This window comes from Juglans microcarpa x Juglans regia, chromosome 3S (assembly GCF_004785595.1).
Source record: "Juglans microcarpa x Juglans regia isolate MS1-56 chromosome 3S, Jm3101_v1.0, whole genome shotgun sequence".
In the NCBI taxonomy this organism is placed as follows: domain Eukaryota; kingdom Viridiplantae; phylum Streptophyta; class Magnoliopsida; order Fagales; family Juglandaceae; genus Juglans; species Juglans microcarpa x Juglans regia.
The window spans coordinates 13,896,145-13,918,049 of record NC_054599.1 but is presented as its reverse complement, the minus strand read 5'-3'; the positions used below and the strand labels follow the sequence as shown (position 1 = coordinate 13,918,049).

The 21,905-nt window shown below is 35.0% G+C and overlaps 2 protein-coding genes across 2 annotated transcripts; both read right to left on the bottom strand.

Moving 5' to 3' along the window:
* On the bottom strand, positions 1 to 10,561 carry LOC121258120 (protein TRANSPARENT TESTA 16-like). The gene is made up of 7 exons (XM_041159494.1): positions 10,342 to 10,561; positions 9,453 to 9,522; positions 9,125 to 9,289; positions 1,151 to 1,192; positions 1,032 to 1,073; positions 567 to 789; positions 1 to 292 (listed from the first exon to the last, which is right to left on the bottom strand). Exons 1-7 carry the CDS (start codon positions 10,527 to 10,529, stop codon positions 288 to 290), a joined length of 735 nt encoding a protein of 244 aa, XP_041015428.1. The 5' UTR covers positions 10,530 to 10,561; the 3' UTR covers positions 1 to 287.
* Positions 10,562 to 13,819: 3,258 nt separating this feature from the next.
* On the bottom strand, positions 13,820 to 14,818 carry LOC121258706. The gene is made up of 3 exons (XM_041160249.1): positions 14,507 to 14,818; positions 14,183 to 14,344; positions 13,820 to 14,086 (listed from the first exon to the last, which is right to left on the bottom strand). The coding sequence occupies exons 1-3, from the start codon at positions 14,816 to 14,818 to the stop codon at positions 13,820 to 13,822; spliced, it is 741 nt and encodes a 246-aa protein (XP_041016183.1).
* Positions 14,819 to 21,905: the final 7,087 nt, after the last annotated feature.

Genomic DNA, 21,905 nt, shown 5'->3' with positions numbered 1-21,905 from the left:
CTAAACTATAAAATCGATTTTCCACATAATGCAAGCATTTGGAACAATATCTTGTTGTCTCCATAATAAAGTATTTGCTAGAATTCATGGAAATTTAAACACACAACTAGACTGATCAACAAACAAATTACTGTTTTAGTTAAATACGTAAGCTCGGAAACATGCATGAAAGTTCTTGCTGTAGCCATATAAGTATGGCCGTAAGAAATTACATGTCTTCATCTTGATCACCATGTGAAATTTTATTTCTTCATACTAGAAACCCATCTCATCATGATGAGTAAAGCTCAATCTGCAATGTCATTGATTATTAGACGACTTGTCAAGGCATTCAGATCAAAAGGATTTAATTATTAGTGATTATAATTAGAAAAATTCTTTAGGCACAAAAATAAACTCATAAATTGATGTGATTTGATATGATACGTTAGATTGTAAGACTACTTTTATTATAAAGTAGATCTAACGTATCATATATGAAGACATGACAGTTTGTGAGTTTACTTTTGTAGGATCTCTTTGTAACTGTAGCAGTGCTTCTAAATTTTATAATTCTTGTGCCATACCTTGTGGAACCAAAGAGGAAACATAATCTTGAAGATTAGGCTGAGAAAGCTGAAGATGATATGTCGACTGAATATGAGGAGGGATGGCGGCAAGTTGAAGCTCACTACTGGGTTGCTCTACATATAACGGGAATTGACCTACAACTTGCTTATGCTCAAATGGCACCTTTGCCTGCATTGCTGCAGCCTGCTGATACTCTATAGCTGCCTGATTCTCTTGAATCTGTCCATAGTCATCAACCAATGCAAGCAATTATTTTGAATATCCATTCAACATCTTCTTCTCTATAGTTTAAACTGTTTGATTTTTTCTAATTGAGATGAGATGAGATGAAAACATCTTTCTATTTGAACCAGGCCCAAGTGTTGTATAAAGATAACCCAATTGAATTGAGATTCTTTAGCAATGAAAAGGCTCCCAACTGAACATCCATCGGACCTGTTTTGAATATATTCTTTACTTACCCAAACGTGCATGCTGCTATTTTCTTCCTCCAACATCCGCTCCTAAATATTAAAAACAAAAGAAATTTTAACTTCTCATGCGAGTGGTATGCAGAAAAAAAAGAGGAGTGAGTTTTCACCTTCCTTCTCAAGTTGTCCAGCTGTTGGTGCAAGAGCTCATTCTGAACATAAATCAAAGTAAAAAGTAAGAGAAAAAGAGGGGGAAAAGATTGGCTTATGAATCCAAGGAGTTTATATACAATGACATAAAACAATATAAAGATATATAATGATATATTTTTCTCCCAAATCTTAGTGGCCTTCACCCAATTGTTTGTGTTCTTCCGTGATTCTTGCATCCTGGTATTAATTAGGGCAATCTTTTTTTCTCCTCTCCTCTTCTTTATGATCACCTCCTTCAAATATTTTGTCTTTACACTTCACATTCTAGTCAATTACTCCTTTTTATATTGAATCCCTGATCTTCAGAGCTAGAAAAACTAATATCATAGATAGAATGCAAGATTTCATTAATAAATTTATTAAATTATTTGTTTTGGTATTTCAAATAATAATATAACGTATCCCATATATGTATATTATTGATTGTGCATTGAAGGATGGTTTTTTCTATGTTTAAGCTGATGTGTAGAGTCAACTTATTTAAAACAAATTTAAAATTTAAGAGGGAAAGACCAACATTTAAGAGTATACAAAAAAAAGTTTGTCTCGCATTGATCTAAGTAGACGCTTTATGTGGAATCCTCCATATATGCTATAACATTGTCTTGAAATAAAGGATAAGATAGCTACATATGTGACACAAGGGGATTCGGGTTTGATGATACATATTTGATAGATTTTACATTGATAGCGCTAGACTATCTCGAGAATGCAGTCAGTGCAAATAGGGCAGGAAATGGTAAAGAATTCTTGGATTGGGGCAATATTGTGCATGTGCCAGTATTTTAGTCATAAATTTAGCTATAGTTATCAGAATCACACAAAAGATCCCAATCCAGAAAACTCTTTTTGGCACCAGGATCTTGGTCACCACGCTACACGAGGTGGTCTATATTTCCCCTTCAAATCGCCAATTTACATTATTTTTTACATTTTATAGAAATATTTCAGTTTCTCTTTAGAGATGATTTTGATTCTGATTTGGACTAGTTTTTTGGTAGGATTCTAATTTATTACGTATTTTATATTTATGCAATAATTAGAATTTTACCTTTTCGTGCATAATTCTCATTCTAGATTTTTATAGCTATTTGAGCCCGGCTTGTGAGTTTTAGAACTTGATTTCGAATTTTATCAATGGACTTTATTCTCAATGCTTTCTCTCTTATTTGCATTTTTTCTCATTCTCAACTATAAGTTTCTATTGATAAACTAGATGCTAGAATAATCTTAATTATGTCTGGCGCCAATAAGCCAAAAGTAATTGAATGGTTGTTGGTCTTATCACTAGGCTCAAACTTTCAATTTAATCAATACCATTTTTCTGTTTAGACACTTTTGAAACCATTGAAACTTTGTATCTATTAATAGTCCCATTTGCCCTAGTTTTAAGCTTATGCGTCCATTTAAAACTAATCAGATTTCTATTGAAGACACGTGGACAAATCAACAAAACAAGCCATCAAGTTGGGACTCGAAAATGAAAGTAGTTGGTTAGTAGGAGATTATTTGCAACCAAGACCTTTAATGGATGTTTGGTTAAGTAGTAAAGCTAAAAATCTAAGAAGTCCTTTGGTTCCAATGTAATAGTTTGTGATTAGGACACAATGTGAGGAGAAGAGATGCATGTCTTAGGAAAAATTTTGAACTCCATTGCAGTAACTATTTTGGTTGAAGCACTAGAATGAAATATTTCAATAACAGGTATGTACCGGTGTACCGTTTCAGAATTATCTTTATATATGTGTATGTATATTTATAATATAAATGTCTGTAATTTAAGCTTTTACTTTCTTATAAATGATTGAAATTTAATGAAAACTAAAATAGTTGGTTGGAGCTCTATATATATGTAATTCTATAAATGATCCAATAATTTATGTTAACTTCAACATTTTAATTACTAGTTTTTCTAACTTTTTTAGATATTTATATTTGCTATTCAATAGCCTTTTTTTTTTAAAACAAATGTGTTATTAACAAGTATCAAGATTATTTGTTAATAACACTTTAGTTTAAGGTATCATTTTCTTTTCATCTTTTAATTTTTGTTTAATTCTATCCAACTTTTTCTTTCCGTTTTTTTTTTTTTTTCCTCTAATGCTATGTCCTCATGTCCCACTTAAAGAGAAAATGAAACCACCTATAAAAAAAAAGAAAGGAAAGCAAAAGTACTATGTATGAAAAACAAGTTAGTTTACTATAACTTGTGCCACATCCAAAACCAAAGTCAAGATATCACTCAACATCAACTAGTAAAGCAGCTCTCCCTCCTCCCTCTTTGTTGGTGTGCGAAAGATATAAGCATACTACTTTAAATTATGATTTCGCCCTTGATGCCAAACTGGTCAATGGTTCTTGGAAAATTAAATAAAAATACCTTATTCTAGACCGAAATTTAAATCTCACCCGAAAATGATCGGAAATGTCCTAAACATGTGAAAGATTCTGGAATAGTTTGGTATTATTTACGAAACTGAATATAAGGGTTTAATGTTCCAGTCATTGATCTGGTAAGAGAAATTTCTGTCATTCCAGCTTAAATGGATCAAAATTTAAAATATAGGTATTAGGAGGAATAATCTGATTAAGAGAAGTATTTTTTCGTTGAGAGGACTTGAGGACAGTTGAATGTCGTGAATGAACTCAAAGGAGGACTAGAGAAGATTGGTTAGGCAATGACCATAAATTCGAAAGCAGATGACTTATCTGATGAAGTTGTGGATGCTTGGACCATTAGTTCTATACAAGGTTAGTAATGATCTACTTGAGCAAGAGAAGCTGAAGGTAGATCAGGTAGGGACGTACCAAAACAAAATTGAGAATGAGTGACAATTGTTGTAATTGTAGGGAGCTCTCTTTTTCATATGAAGAAGAACTGATAGTCTAGTGAAAGAAAAAAACTTTTATCAAACATCATATGGCATGAGATGAAGACTTTGTTGAATGGAGCAATAATAGAGGAAGATGCATTGCTTTCTTTGAATTCCAAGTTTGTGTTTAGTACATGGCCTAAATTAAGAATAGCATGTACAACCAAAGGCCCTTAAATTTGAATAATCTATTTTGGGTTGAATAGTTTAGAGAAAGGTATAGAAAAACCTGCTAAGAACAAATCAATGACTAAAGTAAATTAACAATGCACTTGGTTGCTTCAAGGGAACCAATGCCTCAAGGGAACAAATTTTTCAGATTCAATCATTGAACTTGTCATTGCTAATAACCCATTAAATACAAAACTTAATAACAAGATTGAACCATAAGTACCCACTAATAACAATCTCGTTAATAATAGATCCACCTACAATTGATTGACTAAATAACGACTAGATAAGGCTCATAGATTGATGGCACTTAACCTGGTCAAAGGCTAACCATAACCCAACAACCCACGATACCATTATTGGACATCAAATGGAGTACTTTACTACTGGGACCACAACTAAACCAACATAAACATAACATAAGAAATCAATGTAAGGCTTGTAAGACCTACTACAATCCAACAAGACAATATAACTCAAGAGGTTGTAGGAGAGGTGAGTGTAGCTAGCTCTAGGAGAGTCTTCCATCTTCCTAGACAAGGCATCAGCCACCTTATTTTCTTTCCCTTACTTATACCTAACCGAGAAATCATACCCCAACAATTTTGTAATCCACCTTTGCTAAAGAGGAGTCCCTACCTTTTGTTCTAGGAGATATTTCAAACTCTGTTGATAAGTTTGCACCTTGAAATTATGACCCAGTAAATAAGACCTCCATTCTTTTACAACAAAGACTGGTGTCATTAGCTCCTTTTCATATGTGGAGAGTTGTAAAGCTTTTCACTGTAGTGCTTGGCTCAAATGTGCAACTGGCCTTCCCTGTTGCATCAAAACATCCCCAAATCCATACTCAGAAGCATCACATTGAATGGCCAACGGTTGGGTGAAATCAAATTCGCCTAGGACCAAGAGATTAGTTACTACCCTCTTAAGGTTGTTAAAGGTTTCTTTGGCTATAGCAGTCTAATGAAAGGAATTCTTTTTCAAAAGATATGTCAAAGGGGTAGCTATGAGGCTGTGTAACATTTAATGAATTTTCTATAATATCTAGTAAGTCCTAAGAATCCTCAAAGATATTTTAGATTGTTAGGGAATGGTCAATTAATCATAGCTTCATTTCTGGTGGCTTTAGCCCCATCTTGAGAAATCAATTGACCGAGATATTTGATCTTCGAACAAACAAAACTGCACTTAAGATTTCTTGGCATAAAGTTGGTGTTGTTTCAAGATGTCTACGATAGTTTGTAAATGGCTCATATGATCATAAAAAATTTTGCTATATATGAGGATGTCATCAAAGAAAATTAAGATGAATTTCCTCAAATATGGCTTAAAAATCTCATTCATGAGATTTTGGAAAGTGGTTGGAGCATTGGTAAGCCCAAATGGCATTACCAAAAACTCATAGTGACCCTAATAAGTCATAAAATCAGGCTTTTGAATGTTTTTAGGGTGAACTTTGATTCGATGGTAGCCTGACCTTAGGTCAAGCTTACTAAAGATGGTAGCATAATAGAGTTCATCTAGGAGTTCATCTCCAATGGGGAATTTCATTTTGATTGTGTCTTTGTTGAGGGCTCGATAATCTACACAAAGCCTTCGACTTCCATATTGTTTCCTTACTAAAAGGACAGAAGAGGAAAAATGACTTTGGCTTGGGATAATAATTCCAGAGGATAACATGTCTCTTTGACCAATTTTTCAATATCTATTTTTGGAAATAGGGGTATTGATAGGTCATACACACATAGGTTTAGCATCTGGTTAGAGTCTAATATGGTGGTCATGATCCTTAGGTGGAGGTAATCCCTTAGGCTCACTAAACAGATCTTGATAGAGGTCAATCAATTCTTTTAAGGTTGGTTCAGTTTCAAAAGAAAGAAAAGTGGTCTCAATGGGTTCTATGAGCTAGATAACTAGGACCCAACGGTCATTTTTAGTAGCCTTGTCAAAATTTTGTCCTTCAAACAATGAGATGCTAGTGGGTGAAACCCTTTGCAATGTTTTGGTTTGGCCTAGATAAGATATCTCCATGCAAAGTCTTGAGAAATCCCATAGTATTGGTCCAAAGGATCTCAACCATTTAATTTCCAAGACAATATCACAACCCCCTAAGGTCAATAAATAGAAGTCGGTAAGAATTACCTTGCATATGGAGCATCACCTCAGAACACTTCCCTTCACTGCTAAGTGCCTCACCATTAGCCACCTTGGTTGTAAGTCCTTTAGTTGGTTGAGCTTGCATCTGAGCTTTCTTGGGGATGGAAGGATCTATAAAGTTGAGTGTGTTGCCTGTATCTATCAAAACAACCACCACACAACCTTGAATTCTGCCCAAAAGCCTCATGGTTTTGAGATTTCGAGACCTCTATAGAGCATGGATTGAAATGCCTAGCTCCAGTTCCACGGATTTATGGTTCTTCTTTGAGCTACACTCTCCCTATTCCTTTAATTCGTTCACATATCTAGGTTCATCCTCTTCACACTCCAATATAAATAACCTTGCTGCCTTGCATTTATGCCCAGGTCCCCATTTGTTGTCAATTGTAGCATAGACCCATTTCATGCCTTTCCTTCATTTGGCGAATACATAATCTCTAAATTGGAACAATGGCCTTTTTCTCGGAAGGAGAAGGAGGGCCAAGGGCTAGTCGAGGAGCAAGTGTTCATAACCTAGCCACTCTTCTTAATGCTACAACATTTTCTTCCTACACATGTTAGCTAGGCCAAATCCAACAGATAAAGTTTGAGGGTTGAGCATACGTACCATAAATCGAACATCTTCTCTTATTCCATTGAGGATGAAACTTAGTTAACAAGGTTTAGCCAATCCTCAAATCTATTTTGATAATGTCTCAAACTTAGTTTTGTAAGCCTCCACACATCGGAGGTTTGTTTTAATTTGATTAGTGACTAGTAATACCTCCCGATGCCTCAAGATCTTGAAACGAAACTAATGAATTTCCTTCCATATGGAAGGAAGTCAATAGTATCCGATGATGGAGATTTGTTTGATGGTAAGAAAAGAATTGGTTGGCTTGGTAAATCCAACATTTCGGATCATCACCATCAAATTTGAAAAAATGATCCAATCGAATAGACCGAGTTATTTGGATTCCACTATGGTTTTCATACAAGGGATTTGCCATCTTCGGCTTAAACCCTAAACCTTCTCCATGATCCTCAGTCCGCCTGCCACTGCTTCTAACCAATGAGTCCACATTTGCAACCACTAACCGTTGTTGAGCCAAATCCTCTACTACTTGCTGGAGTGAGATCTAGTTTTGTTGACGAAGTTCTTGAGCTTGTTTAGCTGCAGCCAAAGAGTCAGCAAGATGAAAGTAAAGTGTATCTGTACCGTTAGCCATGGGACTGACTTGGCTCTGGGATATATCACTTGTTAAGAACAAATCAATTACTAAAGTGAATCATCAACGAGACACTCGATCAGTTGCATCAAGGGAACCAATACCTCCAAGGAGCAAGTTTGCCAAATCCAGGCAGTCATTGCATGCCCTTTTCATTGATAATAACCCATGCATTAAATATAGAAACTTAATAACAAGACCGATAAGGACCCACTAATAACAACAGTATTGTTAATAATAGACCCACCTGCAACTGATTCACTAAATAATTACTAAGATATATAAGACTTAGAGATCGCTGACACTTAAGCTGATCAAAGGCTAACGACCCAACAACTCAAGATACCATTATTGGAAAACAACTGGACTCTACTATAGAGCCCACAACTGAAACAAAATGATAAACAAAGCATAAGAAATCAACATAAGGTTGTAAGGCCTAGCTACTACAATCCAACAAGACAATAAAACCTAACAAGACAATCAATCATATGTGACAGAACCTAGGACTCATGAAGATGGCAACCTGTTGATGAAGTAAACATTAAACAACAGCTTGACATGCCTCAACCCGAAACTTATAAGAAGTTTGGATTGAGAAAGCAATGCGATACTAGTCTTTATTTTCTCTTGACAGTTTCATTTTGCTGAGGTGTATGGGGACAAGATACCAGCTTGGGAAGTCAAAAAATTAGTGAATTGGTGGGAGGTATATTGATCAAGCCACGCTAAGGTACATTATAACTTTGTCTAGTTGCGGACTGAAGCATCGCTAGCTAGCTTGTTTAATTTGCCATACAGTGGAAGATATATAGTTGAATTTTCCTCTATTTCCTTTGAAACCAGATAGTTTTCCATTGAATTAAGGTGACTGCCCCTATAAAAAAATTCAACCGGCTGCCCTACCCTCATTAAATAAATAAAGTGTAAAAAACTTTTTTACTCCTTATAAAATATTAAATAAATTTTTATTCTTAAATTAAAAAACAAAAGTTTTTAGAGACCTATTTGGTCTATCCTTAAAAGTATTCCTTAAAATTTAACAAAAATAATTAAAAACTTCTATCTTATCCCAAAGAAAAAAAAAGTTTTGTCAACAAAAGTTTAAAATAACCCCCTAATTCAAACATAACTTATAAAACACTCATGGCTCCCTCCAAAACGACTAATAATAAAATTATGCATGAAGATTTCCTTTATAATAAAACTAAAAAATTTACTTGAATCTTTATAATAAAATCTAGGATTTTGATTTAAAAAGTTTCTAAAATTAGTCGAAAAATTTATTTTTTTATTGAAAAAAAAAACCAACAACATGTGGTTTCTATTTTGTTCAATGCAAGATATATTCAACTTGTTTAGGGAAGAAATTAAGGCCACAGCAAATTAATTAGCTATATAGGACAGACGTACGACGTTTGATCAGCTTGTCGGTTGAGTACTACTACTCATGTAGGACGGTGAGAAAATTAAAACCAGACAGCTGCATGCTAATTCGAGACATAATTGAAAATAGTACCTTTCGATCTCGAACCTTGTTAATCGAGCTTTCTAGTTCTTGTTCAAGTCGATCCAAATCCTCATATGGCAAGGGACTCGTATCCTCACCGGTGTAGCGTTGCATGCTAAGTTGGAGACGACGAGTTTCATTTCTCAGCATTATTATTTCACCATATATTTGTTCCTACAAAGTAATTAAGGGAAAAAGGCCGACCAAATCTTAGAACTATATATATATATATATATATATATATATGAAATTAAATTAGTAATTAATTAGAGTACTGCATATTTAAATGTATATTATTCATGCATGCATATATATATATATATATGCAGGATCATACCCGGCGGGCATCATGCTCGGGAATACACGTGCCAGTGACCTTTTGGTACCTTTCTATGATTTGCTCCATCCTGTGACAGTATATACTACGTTGTTAAACCTGAAAGATTAGTCGATCTAACTGGAATTAACTTGAAGTATTTGCATATATGCAAAACTTGTGCTGCATTCGGCAACAATGGATATATATATATATATATAATATATGTAATTAATTAGATTGAATTTAGATCACCATCTTATAATCTTGGATTATTGTTAGGAATACACATACACACACACACACACATGCAAGCTAATGTCCATGAACGCTGAATGGTATCTTCAGGTACTTCAGATCTATTCCTTGAGGAATTAATTAATGGGTGTATGAACCTACACACACACACACACACACACATGTAGATACAAAATAATACACGGCCATGATGGTGTTGATTCTCTCTTAATCCACAAATAATAATCTCTGTTTCTTTATAAATCTTAATCTGTCCTTTCCAACGGGCATAAAACCTCACACACACACACACACACATATATATAAAGCTGCCTCAGCCAGATCACTAACCTGTTGCGTGATAGCAGAAAAACCCTAATTTGTCAAAAGTATATATGAAACTAAGAGCAAGTCTATGTTCTCTAGCTAGTTGGTCAATCTGAATATATTTGGGGGGTAATGGGCCACAAAACTATACTAATCTCTCTCTCTCTCTCTCTCTCTCTCTCTCTCTCTCCATATAGATATATATATATATATATATATATATCAGACATGGCTTATAGGTTTTGAAGACCTAATTAACTAAATGAAAAACCCCAAGTAGCATCACTTATATATATACTTGGAGATAAAAGTCAGAATTAATTAAAACATATGCATTTGGGGATACCTCAAAGGCTCAGTGAAGTACTGACGCATCTTTCCGGTGTTTGAGAAGATGATGAGCCCAATTTGGGCATCACAAAGCACCGAAAGCTCGTGGGTCTTCTTCAACAGCCCTGCTCGGCGCTTGGAGAAGGTGACTTGCCTTGTGGTCCGGTTCTCAATCCTCCTGATTGGTATCTTTCCGCGTCCCATATCCCGACCACAGATAGCTAGCTATGTTTTACCTCTGTACTGTACCCTTTTTTTTTTTTTTTTTTTTGATAAGTAGTGCTGTACCCTATTTACATGTTACAACTTTCATTATTATTTAATCAAGAAATAAATTAATTCTATAGACCAACAACATAAGCTTTTATGGTTGGGATAATTATATATAATTCTCATAAGTATGAAAACAAAGACGAGCATAATGAGAATGGATATTGAACATATAATTAATGTATCACTACAAGCTTGGCAAGAATGAAATGCCATAAGAAGTGGGGATTCAATTCGTGAAATTCTCAAATGTAGTATCATTATATATACCTGTACCTTAGAATTAATGGGCTTATAGAACTGTTGGGGGGGGGGGGGGGGGGGGGGGGGAGAGAGAGAGAGAGAGAGAGAGAGAGAGAGAGAGTTCAGAATTTCTAGACCTGATGTTTATCTCCTCTAGCTTGAACTTTGGAAGGATATTGGAGTATTATTCATATATGAGCTACTCCACATGCTGAACTCTACCTTTCTTGAAACCCCTTCTTTATATGCACAAGTACCAAAATGCACCTGATCTTGCAAGAATCCAGAAATAGAAAACCTAGAGAGAGAGAGAGAGAGAGAGAGAGAGAGAGAGATCGGAGGGGTCTGTATTTGTGGGTTCATGCAAATGTGTTTGATGCTGAAGTGCTATAGTCAAAGGCATTTGAGGATGCATTTGTCTATGGGTCATGTGGGTCAAAGGAGAAGATCGTTATGATGATCATGTAACGTTCATCAGGCTCAATGCATGCATGCCTCGCCAAGCCATGCTATGTGCATGGTGCTGTGATCAATATGAATGGCGCCATGACTGTAGTTCCCATGGATAAAGAAGGTAGTCTTGGCTGTCCACTAAGCAAATATGCACAAAAGGTTGCTGTGACCTAATTATTATCGCCACTGCTTTGGTCTGCCAAGCAACCTGACTACTCCCACTTACAGCAATGGTTGGAGAAACTAGGCTTACCGGAAATGTAAATCCCAACAGATCAATAGGAAACGACAAAGTGTAACAATCCCTGAGAGTGACTTCAATTTTCTGATATATATCATGTATTATATATATATATATATATGTTTGCATGGTTTTAGTCATTAATGAGCAATAGCATCCTTCGAACTTTAAGAAAGAAAAAGAGATTGGGACGCTCTCCATTACCTTATGCTTTCTTATGAGCTAAGACCACTTTCTGCTAGCTATGCTCATTTTCATCATTAATTGTTCCCATTTTCTTACACATACAAGTTATTCTGAGAACTTTTGTTCACCCCTTTCCACCGTCACATTTTAGCCGGCATCTAAATTTGTAAAAATATTTAGCAAGAATTTCAGGGTTTCATGAATTGGAAGAGAGAAATTAAGATTAAGATGATCATATTAAGTGAGACCTACGTACGTACAACATTTATTGTTTCTTGTTTCATAATTTAATACGAGATCATCAAATTTTTCATAATTCAAGATTTAAGATTCCTACTAAATATTTTTCATAATTCTATATATATATATGAAATGCCCCACCCTAAAAAATTTATAATTCCCATATGCTCTCCAAGATCTTCTAAAATTTCTATATACATATAAATCTCTTTTCTATTTTTTTCCTATAGTCCCAACATTCATTTTGTACAATTTTTATATATTATCTATTTTTGTTGATATGGTCCCTAGGGTTGTGCAAATCCTCTGCCAACTCCGACTTCGATTCCAACTTCGATAGAGTCAGAGTATTCGGAACTTGGAGTCAAAGTCGAAGTTCCTTCGAGAAGGCTGAAGAGTTTATTAGAGAGCTATCAATTTTGGTGCGGCGGTATTATCAAAACCATGCATCGAGGAATATTATGCAATGTAGGTCTGAGGTTGAGCGTAATTTTATGGAAAATGTCGAGGCACCTAGTGATGCATTTCATTTATTAACTTCGTGGAAGGTTAATTCTACCAATTTCTAGTCCTTTCCCAAATAGTTCGAGATGTGCTAGTCATTCCTATCACTACGGTTGCCTCTGAGTTGGTGTTTAGCACTGAAGGTTGCGTGTTGGATGCTTATCGGAGTTCATTGGCACCGACAACCGTGGAGGCTCTTGTTTGCATATAGAACTGGCTAAGTGAAACGTCCATTGGACTAGACACAGTTGATGCCGAGAGCTATATGTTTGAATATGATAACTTTATATGTTTTTAAATGATTATTTAAATATTTTTAATGTTTTAATTATTTAACTTGTAATTTTTATGATTTTGTAGACGTAATTATGAACCCTAGCATAATTGCGGATGATTGAGATAGACGCACTGTGGGATGGAGAACCCCCTTTCTTGGTGAGAAACGAAATACCATTAGCAAAAAATCTTTGTTTGTTTTTATGGTTCAAAATAATGCTTTAGTTCTATTTTTTTTTTTTTAATTTCTAAAACAACAATGTAGGATGCTTGGGATTGGAGGTTGAATGGCTGATAGTGATGAAAAATTGAAAATTATTGTCAATTTATAATTATTAATTTGTAGTTTTTTGTTTTATTCTGATACATTATTACATTGTACAATGTAAATTGGTTGATGACTTTGGTTGTTTAATTAATATTTGGTTGTGATTGTGCTGGTTGTTTGAGGGCTCCTTTGCATTTTTTATTTCTATTGTGTGTGTCATTATGCAATTACTTCTCTTTGATTTTGTAATGTGTGTAATTTAATCATTGTATTTAAGTTTTTTAATTATTTTTTACAGCATTTTTTGGAAATTGGAAGCTCACTAGGGTGTTGGTATTTTTTTACAGTATTTCAGAAGCCCAAATATCATAATGGGAGTTGGGCCATAGGAAGTGGCCCCAGGGATTCAGAATTGGGCTTTGGCCCAATCACACTCCGATCGGAGCTCCGAACACCGATCGGAGTTAGAGTACACGACTTCCAATCGAAGTCGAAGGTCGAGGGTGGCCACTCCAACTCCGTCGGAGTCGGAGCCCACCCGGCCTAACGGTCCCTCCAAAATTAATTTAAAGTTAGGTTTATGAGAAATAATAAACTTATTAATTTGTATCCCAAAGTCTTTTATTATGCAATATTAGGCTTCTTAATATGGAATCCGAAGTGAAATAAATTCAAGAAGTTATTTAAATATCATGATCTATATGAAAAATAATCGAGAAGTTTTTATCCCCTTAGACTTTATCGAGCAAGAAAATATTTATTTAAGATCTTTTTTTTTTTTTTTGAAAAAAAGAATAGCAATTCTTATTCATCTTAAATCAATACAGCTTGGATACAAGGAGGAATTCCCTCCGTTACAATGCTCTCCTCAAAGAGTTTTAGTGCATCCTTAGCTAATAAATGAGCCACAATATTGAGATTCCTTGGGACATGCTTAACCGACCACTGTTGCATCAGACCAAGCTTGTTTCTAATGTACTGAATGATCATACCTTCTGAAGTCCATTTTCCTGAATCACTATTGATCTCATCAACTACAATCTTGGCATCTCCTTCAAGTATAATCCTTGACAAATGCAGCTATTGGCATAGAATTACTGCATTAAGAGCACCTACTGCTTCAGCCATCGTTGGATCTGGAAAAAGATCCCTTTGAGACCTAAGGGTAGTAACCACCTGACCATGCCAATCTCTAATGATCACCCTAACACCTATTCTGCAGTTTGCACGATCTACTGAAGCATCCCAATTGGCCTTAAACACCTGTGGAGGAAGAGCAGTCCACTGAGAGACTTGGTATGTTGTCAGCCCTTCTGCTTCTTGCTTCTGGTTGGCAACCTAGAAATCACTTACTTTTTACATAGCAGTTTGAACGATTAAGTTTGGATCTGTAAATTTGCCCTCAAACACAAAATTGTTCATTCTTTTCTATATCTGATAACTGGTTTCTGCAAAAACTATCATATCAGAGACACTCAATATTGAAAATAGGTCCCTTACCAAAACCTTGAACTGGATTTCTTCAACTTTGATTTTCTGCAAACTCTTCAAACTAGCTCCCCACACATCTTGAGCAGAACTGCATGACCAAAGAGCATGAGTCACAGATTCTCGTTCAATTTGACAGATTGGGCACATAGCATTCTCCCTAATTCTCCTTTTAACCAGGTTCTGGTTTGTTTGTAAAGACTCATGGCAAGCTCTCCACAATAACATGCATGTTGCATTTGGCACCAATAACTTCCATATATCTTTCCAGACTTCACCCTTCTTCATACTATAAGATGATTGCCCCTTTTGATCTGCTGCCATATCCCCTGCTAAGTGATATGCACTTCGAACTGTGAATCTGCCATCAATAGTGCATCTCCATATAAGTATTATAAGCTTAATGTGACACCAAATTAATATCTAGATTTTATATTAAACTTGATAAACTAGCTTACATACTAGAATGAAAGATAGGTTTCTAAAAGATCACTTTGTAGTTTTTATTACGAAAAGCAAATCTATATATTTCATTGCAAAAGTAATAATGGATGAATATATATCCATGAAACATTGTCATCATTAATGTTAAGTTGTATTTTTAGAATTTTATCTTTGCATGTATATATCAAATTATTGAGATCTGACTTTTTATATATAGCTATGTTTTTATGTTTTTTCATGGAATTAAGATTAAGATTTGTCTTTTTAATTAACATAAATGTGTCATAAATTAGAAAAATTGATCCCTTAAAAACATTTCTGGTTTGGTCACTATTGGCTAAATATCCATAAAGAATTTCCTGAGTACCCTCTATCAAAAATAGAAAGGCTGTCAAAATGTGGAAATACCACCGAATACCCACATGGTGACGAATTCTTCAATTCTCAACACGTAGAAGAATCCGATTCCCAAATATATATTATATACCGATATCCTAATTAGCATGATCAAGCTGGCCGTTACTTTTGAAAAATAAATTATGTGGCGCTCACGACTCCCATGTAAAGAGACACGGGAATCGAGACGCCGGAATGATGACAACAGGGTCACACATCCCAACATTAGTGTCAAGTGTGTGTACATGCAACAGTGTACAAAAACAACGCAGCGGATAATTAATATAACTAAGTACTAGAATTGTTAATACAATTTAGATAATCAGTAAAAAAAGTTTAAATATTATACAGTCATCTGAAATAAATATTTTAAAAGTCTCAAACCAAAATGCGAGTGATCCAATCACTCCTCGGGCGGAGCCGACTCCTCAAGCTCACCCTCATCCTCCTCTGCATCAAAATCTGCATTACCATAGAACGGTACCACAGGTAAGTATAACCCAAATAACCACGAGATAAAAATATATTAATGCTACCAGCATGCATGCATATGATGAGATATGTATTAAATCCAAAAATACTATTTTTTCCAAAAATAGATATTTTCCAACACATGCCAAAATCTCATTTTGGCCCAAAAAGAATACTCCGTCATTTTCTCAGAAAATGACCCAAATCAATAAAATCTCATTTTCCCAGAAAATGAATCACATAAAAACCTTTTAATCAACACACGCTGTTTTCCTAGAAAACAGCTCATTATTCCATTAACCAATGCACCATGATCTCTCCTAGGGATCATCCGCACGTCCTGCCTTCGTAGCGATGCTTAGTTTCGCGCCCAGCGCGTTCGTGGCCAAGCACCCACTACGCAACGAGCGATGCCCAGTTCCGCGCCCAGCGCGTTCGTAGCCAAGCATCCTCTAGCCCCCACCAGCAGAGGGGCCATGGAGTCAGCACGAGACCATCTCGTCCTGTCCCGTTGTCGCCCAGCGACAACTTAGGGAACGTCACTCAGTATATTCCGCTCCCGAATGACCAAAGGAGCTCCACCGAGATAATACCATCTCGGCTTGGGGTCGTGATACACACGCATCCAAAATTCTTTAACACATGAAAACTCAGTTTTCATGAAATACATGAACATGAATGCATGTACACGAAAATTCAGTTTCCTTTACAAACATGATCATGCGTGCAATATGCCATATACATGAACAACACCACAACAACCAACAATTCACAATACCAACTAAACACACAACTCCGTCCATAATCCATCCGACCCCCGAACTCCTCGGACTCAGTCCGGCATGTCCAACCAGTTCACAATAATATGAGTTAGTGCAAAAATATATTTAAATCATAATAGTTCTTTAGAAAAATACTTACAGCGCTATAATATGATCTTCGAAGGATCCCGGAGGTGCAAGAAGTGGTGACTCAGCAACGTAACAGTGTAAAATACACTGTGGCCGTGGGTCTCAAAAACTCAATTTTCAACGGAGACAAACTAAGATCCGAAATTGATAAGATAGGGCCTAGAGAGGTCGGTGAAGCCAATGGTGGTGGTGGTTTGCTGTGGGTGGCGCCGCAAATGGTGGTTTTAGGCCAAAGATGTCCAAATCGAAAATGGAGATAGATAGGCTTCACCAGTGACAGATTGGAGTTGGGGTTGGGTCCATTGGGTTGCTGGGAAGTCGAGGATGAAGTGGTTGGCCGAAGGTGGTGTGACGGCGGCGCTAGAACGAAGAGAAGGCCATGGCTTTGGGCGGTTCGTGGAGGCTACTGGCGGCGCGAGGGAGGCTGAAGTTGGAAGGGTGTGATCTCCGGCCGGAAGGGAAGAGGTTAGGCTGGGCGGTGAGGGCCACAGCGGCACGGCGGCGGCGCAATCGTGCAAGGAATGCCGCGGCTTGCGTCGTGCGTGGAGGAGAACGACTGAATGAGGGGGGCTGGAATTTAGAGGTGGGGTCGCCGACCGATGGGGAAGTGAATGGTAGGGGCAGTGACCGACACAAGCGGCGCACGGCGGCGCTGTGGGTGGAGGAGAAAACGAACGGGGAGGGAGAGCAGGGGCTTCGCGCACGGGGAGAGAAAAGGAAGAGAAAGAAATGGGGAAAAAGAAAAGAAAAAGGAGAAAAAGAAAAGTGGGGAAAAGAAATGAGGTACAATCCTCACATCTTGGGTCATAGAAAATGATCCAACGAAAATGATTTTAAAACAGCAAATCCATTAAAATAAATTAAACGTAATGATACAATGAAAATAAAATAATTAAATCTCACAATCAATTAATTTAAAAAGAAGAATAATTTAAATGTACAACAATAAATAAATATTAAGAAAACATAACAATTTAATTTTCACAATTTAAAGATCATAAAATAACCCATTTAAAATATCCGATAATTATAAAATAAGAGAATAAATTTTTAAATTATTAAAAATAATTTTTCAATAAAAATACATTAAAATACGGAAGGTTACAAATTAATAACGTTATACTGAGGTATTAATTGGATCTAAAGGCGAGTGGGTAAATACGTCCTGCATGGATCAAATATTCGATATTAATTCATTTAGAATTTATGGCCAATCCAAACCTAAGCTCATTCTTTATAATTTCTTTTTTATTAATTACACGTACCTACTGGATCCTATTAATTCTGGCATGAGTAGTAGAAAGAGAGGAGTGATGGAGGAGCTAAAGCTCCAACTCCCCTCTTCTAGTATGAGTTTTTTGGCTTTTATTATTGCTTAGATTTTTACTAAATATATATTTCTTAATAGTATGGGAATTTTTTTTCTTTTTAGGAAGATGATTGTAACCCAATTTTATTGATAACCTTTATATATGACGGATAAATACCGTGGTTACAACCGAACACCTAAGGATTACATATAGTTATAAAATCCAAACCCAGGCATCAAAATAAAATATAGAATAACTCAACAACTATAGAATATATTAAAATAAGCATATAAATCAAAATCAAAACAGAATACATAACTAATAAATTCAACTAAATCTAAAATAACCTGCATAAAATATTTTATCTATGTCAAATTACGAGTAAACTAGCTTGATTTAGTTGAATAGCTCCAAAATGTCTTTCGGAAGGCTATTATTATTCTCAAATATAACCTCTTGACCACTAGAGCCTAGCTTGGCTAATCTATCTGTGACGTTATTCGTTTCCCTAAGAGAATGATAGATCCTTACCACCATCAAGCAAGCCTGCATTTTTGCCTCATTCCAATGCATCTGACTCCTCCAAGGGACTAACTCACCCTTTTCTCACCAATTAAATACAAGCTTAGAATCAGTTTCAATTTCGATGTGGGTTATATTCCTCTGTGCACATAAAGTAAGACCATCTGAGAGGGCTCGGATCTCAACAATATTGTTTAAACTTATACCATAATATCTTACAAAAGCAAAAATCATGTGCCCCTCCGCATCTCTCAAGATTCCTCCACCTCCACTTCTTCCTAGATTTCCAAAGCTAATTGTATCAATGTTTAGTTTAGCAAAATCCTGTTTCCAGCACATCCATTTCAAAATTTGAATTTTCTTATTCTTGTTAGGCATTGCCAGAAGGCCTAATTGTTGTAAAACTGCACCATCTGAACACTTGATGAATGGTTTATTCATTTTTATATGTATAATTTGAGCACAAAATCTTTTGATCTTATAGCACACTTTCTCCCTAGTTTCAGTAACCCCCTCCATGCGAGCCTTACATCTGTATAGCTATAGAAACCATCTGATTATAAAGGGAAGAATTCGAGTCTCAACATTAATCTGAAAAACCACCTGAGCCTTAGATGACCATTGTTATATTTTACCCGCCCATGTCCTATTTGGCCCAAATTTCAGGCCTAGAGCAACTTCAAAAAAATTCCAGACATAAGCAAGAATCTCATCCATTAGAAGAGAATGATCCAGTGATTCACAATCAGCTAGTTTACAACATTCACATTTAGAGGCCATAGATATATTCAACTTCATAATATTTTGGGTAAAAGACAAACTTTTATACATACATTTCCACATAAAAGTAGAAATTTTACTCAACAGAAGTGTGTGCTAGACCCATTTAGCCCACATTCACTTTGTCCCCCTGTTTATAAATGTAATGTCAAGCAGAAGATGTAGAAAACTTACCATTCTGTTAAGATCTCTGTAAACAAATATCGGGACCCCGGGAGAGTTTGACATTTTGGTGCTTCAGATCTTCACATAGGGTACTTCCCACTAGTTCCTAAATTTTCTCCCAGTTACCTTCCTATGCAAGAGTATAAATCAGCTACTTTCAATGAGGGATCCGTAATATCTGAAATTTCGCCAAGTATTCCAATTGGTGACCAATTTTCAAACCAAAAAGATATCATGCCTTCCTTAATTATCCATCTTGATCCCCTTATAACCAATTGCACGAAAGGTTTTAAGGCCTTCCAAAAATGAGATTCATAGGAGAGTTTATCTAGAAGGAATGGATGATATTGCTTTCTATATTTGGTTCGGAAAAAATCTGCCCAAAGTGAGTCTCCATACAAAAACTGCCAAACAAATTTCATGTGAAGAGCTTTCTCCATGTCTTCTAGCTTCTATATTCCGAGCCCACCTTCTTTCGTAGGCCTACAAATTTTATCACATGCCACCCATTTCTTTTTCTTCTTGTCATCCTTGCTTCCCCCAAGAAATCAGCAAAAATCTGATTAAGCTTATGGAAATTAATTAATTAGGTACGTAACATGTGGATTAATCTGTGCAAATGGAGATCAGAAAACCGTCCTTTTTTTTTTTTTAAAGGAAGTCATTTTATTGATCAATTCTTTAAATTAAGGAAGAAATACATTATGGATAATCCACCATATCAATAATAAAATCCGAAATGATTAAAAAGTTTTTGGCCAAAACGTAGGCAGCAACATTAGACTCTAACGTGTTGCACAGAGCACTTGTTGAGATTCCTTATCTTCTCCTTGATTTCAGACAAGACATGCACGTTAGCAACATCTAAAATAGGTAAGATAAGTTAGCTAGTTACGTTGGTCCCCGGACCCTTAATTTGTTTCGAACCGTCTATCCTTACCTAAGGATGCTGCTATATATCTGGCCATTACCGCTAGGCGTAACCGCTAGTGTATTTAAAAAAATATATATATTTTTTCATTTCAATGTTTATTTAACATCCTTAATCATTAAAAAAAAATACACAATTCTAAAGCCTAGTTTGAATAATGAGATGAGATGAGAATAAAATATTGTTAGAATATTATTTTTTAATATTATTTTTATTTTAAAATTTGAAAAAATTAAATTATTTATTATATTTTATTTAAAAAATTAGAAAAGTACTAATGATTATTAGATAAAATGAGATGATTTAAGCTCATTTCACTATCCAAACCAAGACTAATAGTCATTTTTTTACTATTAAGTAAAAAATTAAAATACTCTGAGAAGTAACTTCACTAGCATTTTCCCTTAATTAATTAATTCTCATCATCATAATTAATAGCAATAAGCCGTATATATGTTGATACAGTACTAGACTTATAAATAGCAAAATTTTACTCTCGTATCCCTTTTAACCGTAATTACTTCTTATTGATCTCAAGTACATCGAGCTTTATTATATCGGCCTTCCTCAGTCCTATCTATATATGTATATATATATATGTATATATATATATATATACATATATAGATAGGACTGAGGAAGGCCGATATAATAAAGCTCGATGTACTTGATATATATATAGAAATGGTACGTACAGTCTTCATTTAGAGACTGCAATGCAAGCTTAGGTAATTTTTAAAATTATAAAAATATCCCTCATAAAATGATGTTTTTTCTCATTTAATAAAAGACATGCACATACAGTCTCTAAGTTGGGACTGTAAATAGAATTTCTCATATATATATATAGAGAAATGATACTTGTAGTCGTAACTGTACAAGCGCCGTGCAATCACTTTAAGAAAAGTGAATAAATATGAGATTCACATAAAAAAAAATTTAAGATTTTAATAGTGAATTCTAATTTTTTTCAAAACGACTGTAAGATGCTTGCACACTTTATAATTATATGTAGTATTATTTATATACATATATATATATATATATAACATATATGTATGTATGTATGTATATATGGCAATAATAATAATATATGGCAATGTAAAGAAAAAGCTAGTGATTTATTAATTAATTTAAGATACTCTTAATTATCTGATTTTTGTTAGTATAAAGATGTATTTTTAATTTAATGATAAAAAAGATTGCCAACAAGCATACTAGAAGGAAAAGTTCATAGTCGAACTTCCTTATTACTTCATCTAAAAGGTACTAGAATCATTAGTAAAATCAGGTGATACAATTGATTTTATTAATCTTACATATAGTGATATTATAACTACTACTAATAGAAATGGTTTAACTATGTGTAATGATTTAAAATTAAAAAATTAAATGGATTAAGAAAAGGAAATTGCTAAGAAAGAACTATGTACCTTTTATGAACAATTTGGTTATGCTTTATTATTGCCTTATTCTAGAAG

Coding starts and splice junctions, on each gene's coding strand:
- LOC121258706 (XM_041160249.1), bottom strand. CDS start 14,818: ATGGCAGCAGATCAAAAGGGGCAATCATCTTATAGTATGAAGAAGGGT. Junction 14,345..14,506: donor AAATCCAGTTCAAGGTTTTG/GTAAGGGACCTA, acceptor AGTGATTTCTAG/GTTGCCAACCAGAAGCAAGA. Junction 14,087..14,182: donor TTAGAGATTGGCATGGTCAG/GTGGTTACTACC, acceptor CTATGCCAATAG/CTGCATTTGTCAAGGATTAT.
- LOC121258120 (XM_041159494.1), bottom strand. CDS start 10,529: ATGGGACGCGGAAAGATACCAATCAGGAGGATTGAGAACCGGACCACA. Junction 9,290..9,452: donor CCGAGCATGATGCCCGCCGG/GTATGATCCTGC, acceptor ATTACTTTGTAG/GAACAAATATATGGTGAAAT. Junction 1,193..9,124: donor ACAAGGTTCGAGATCGAAAG/GTACTATTTTCA, acceptor ATTTATGTTCAG/AATGAGCTCTTGCACCAACA.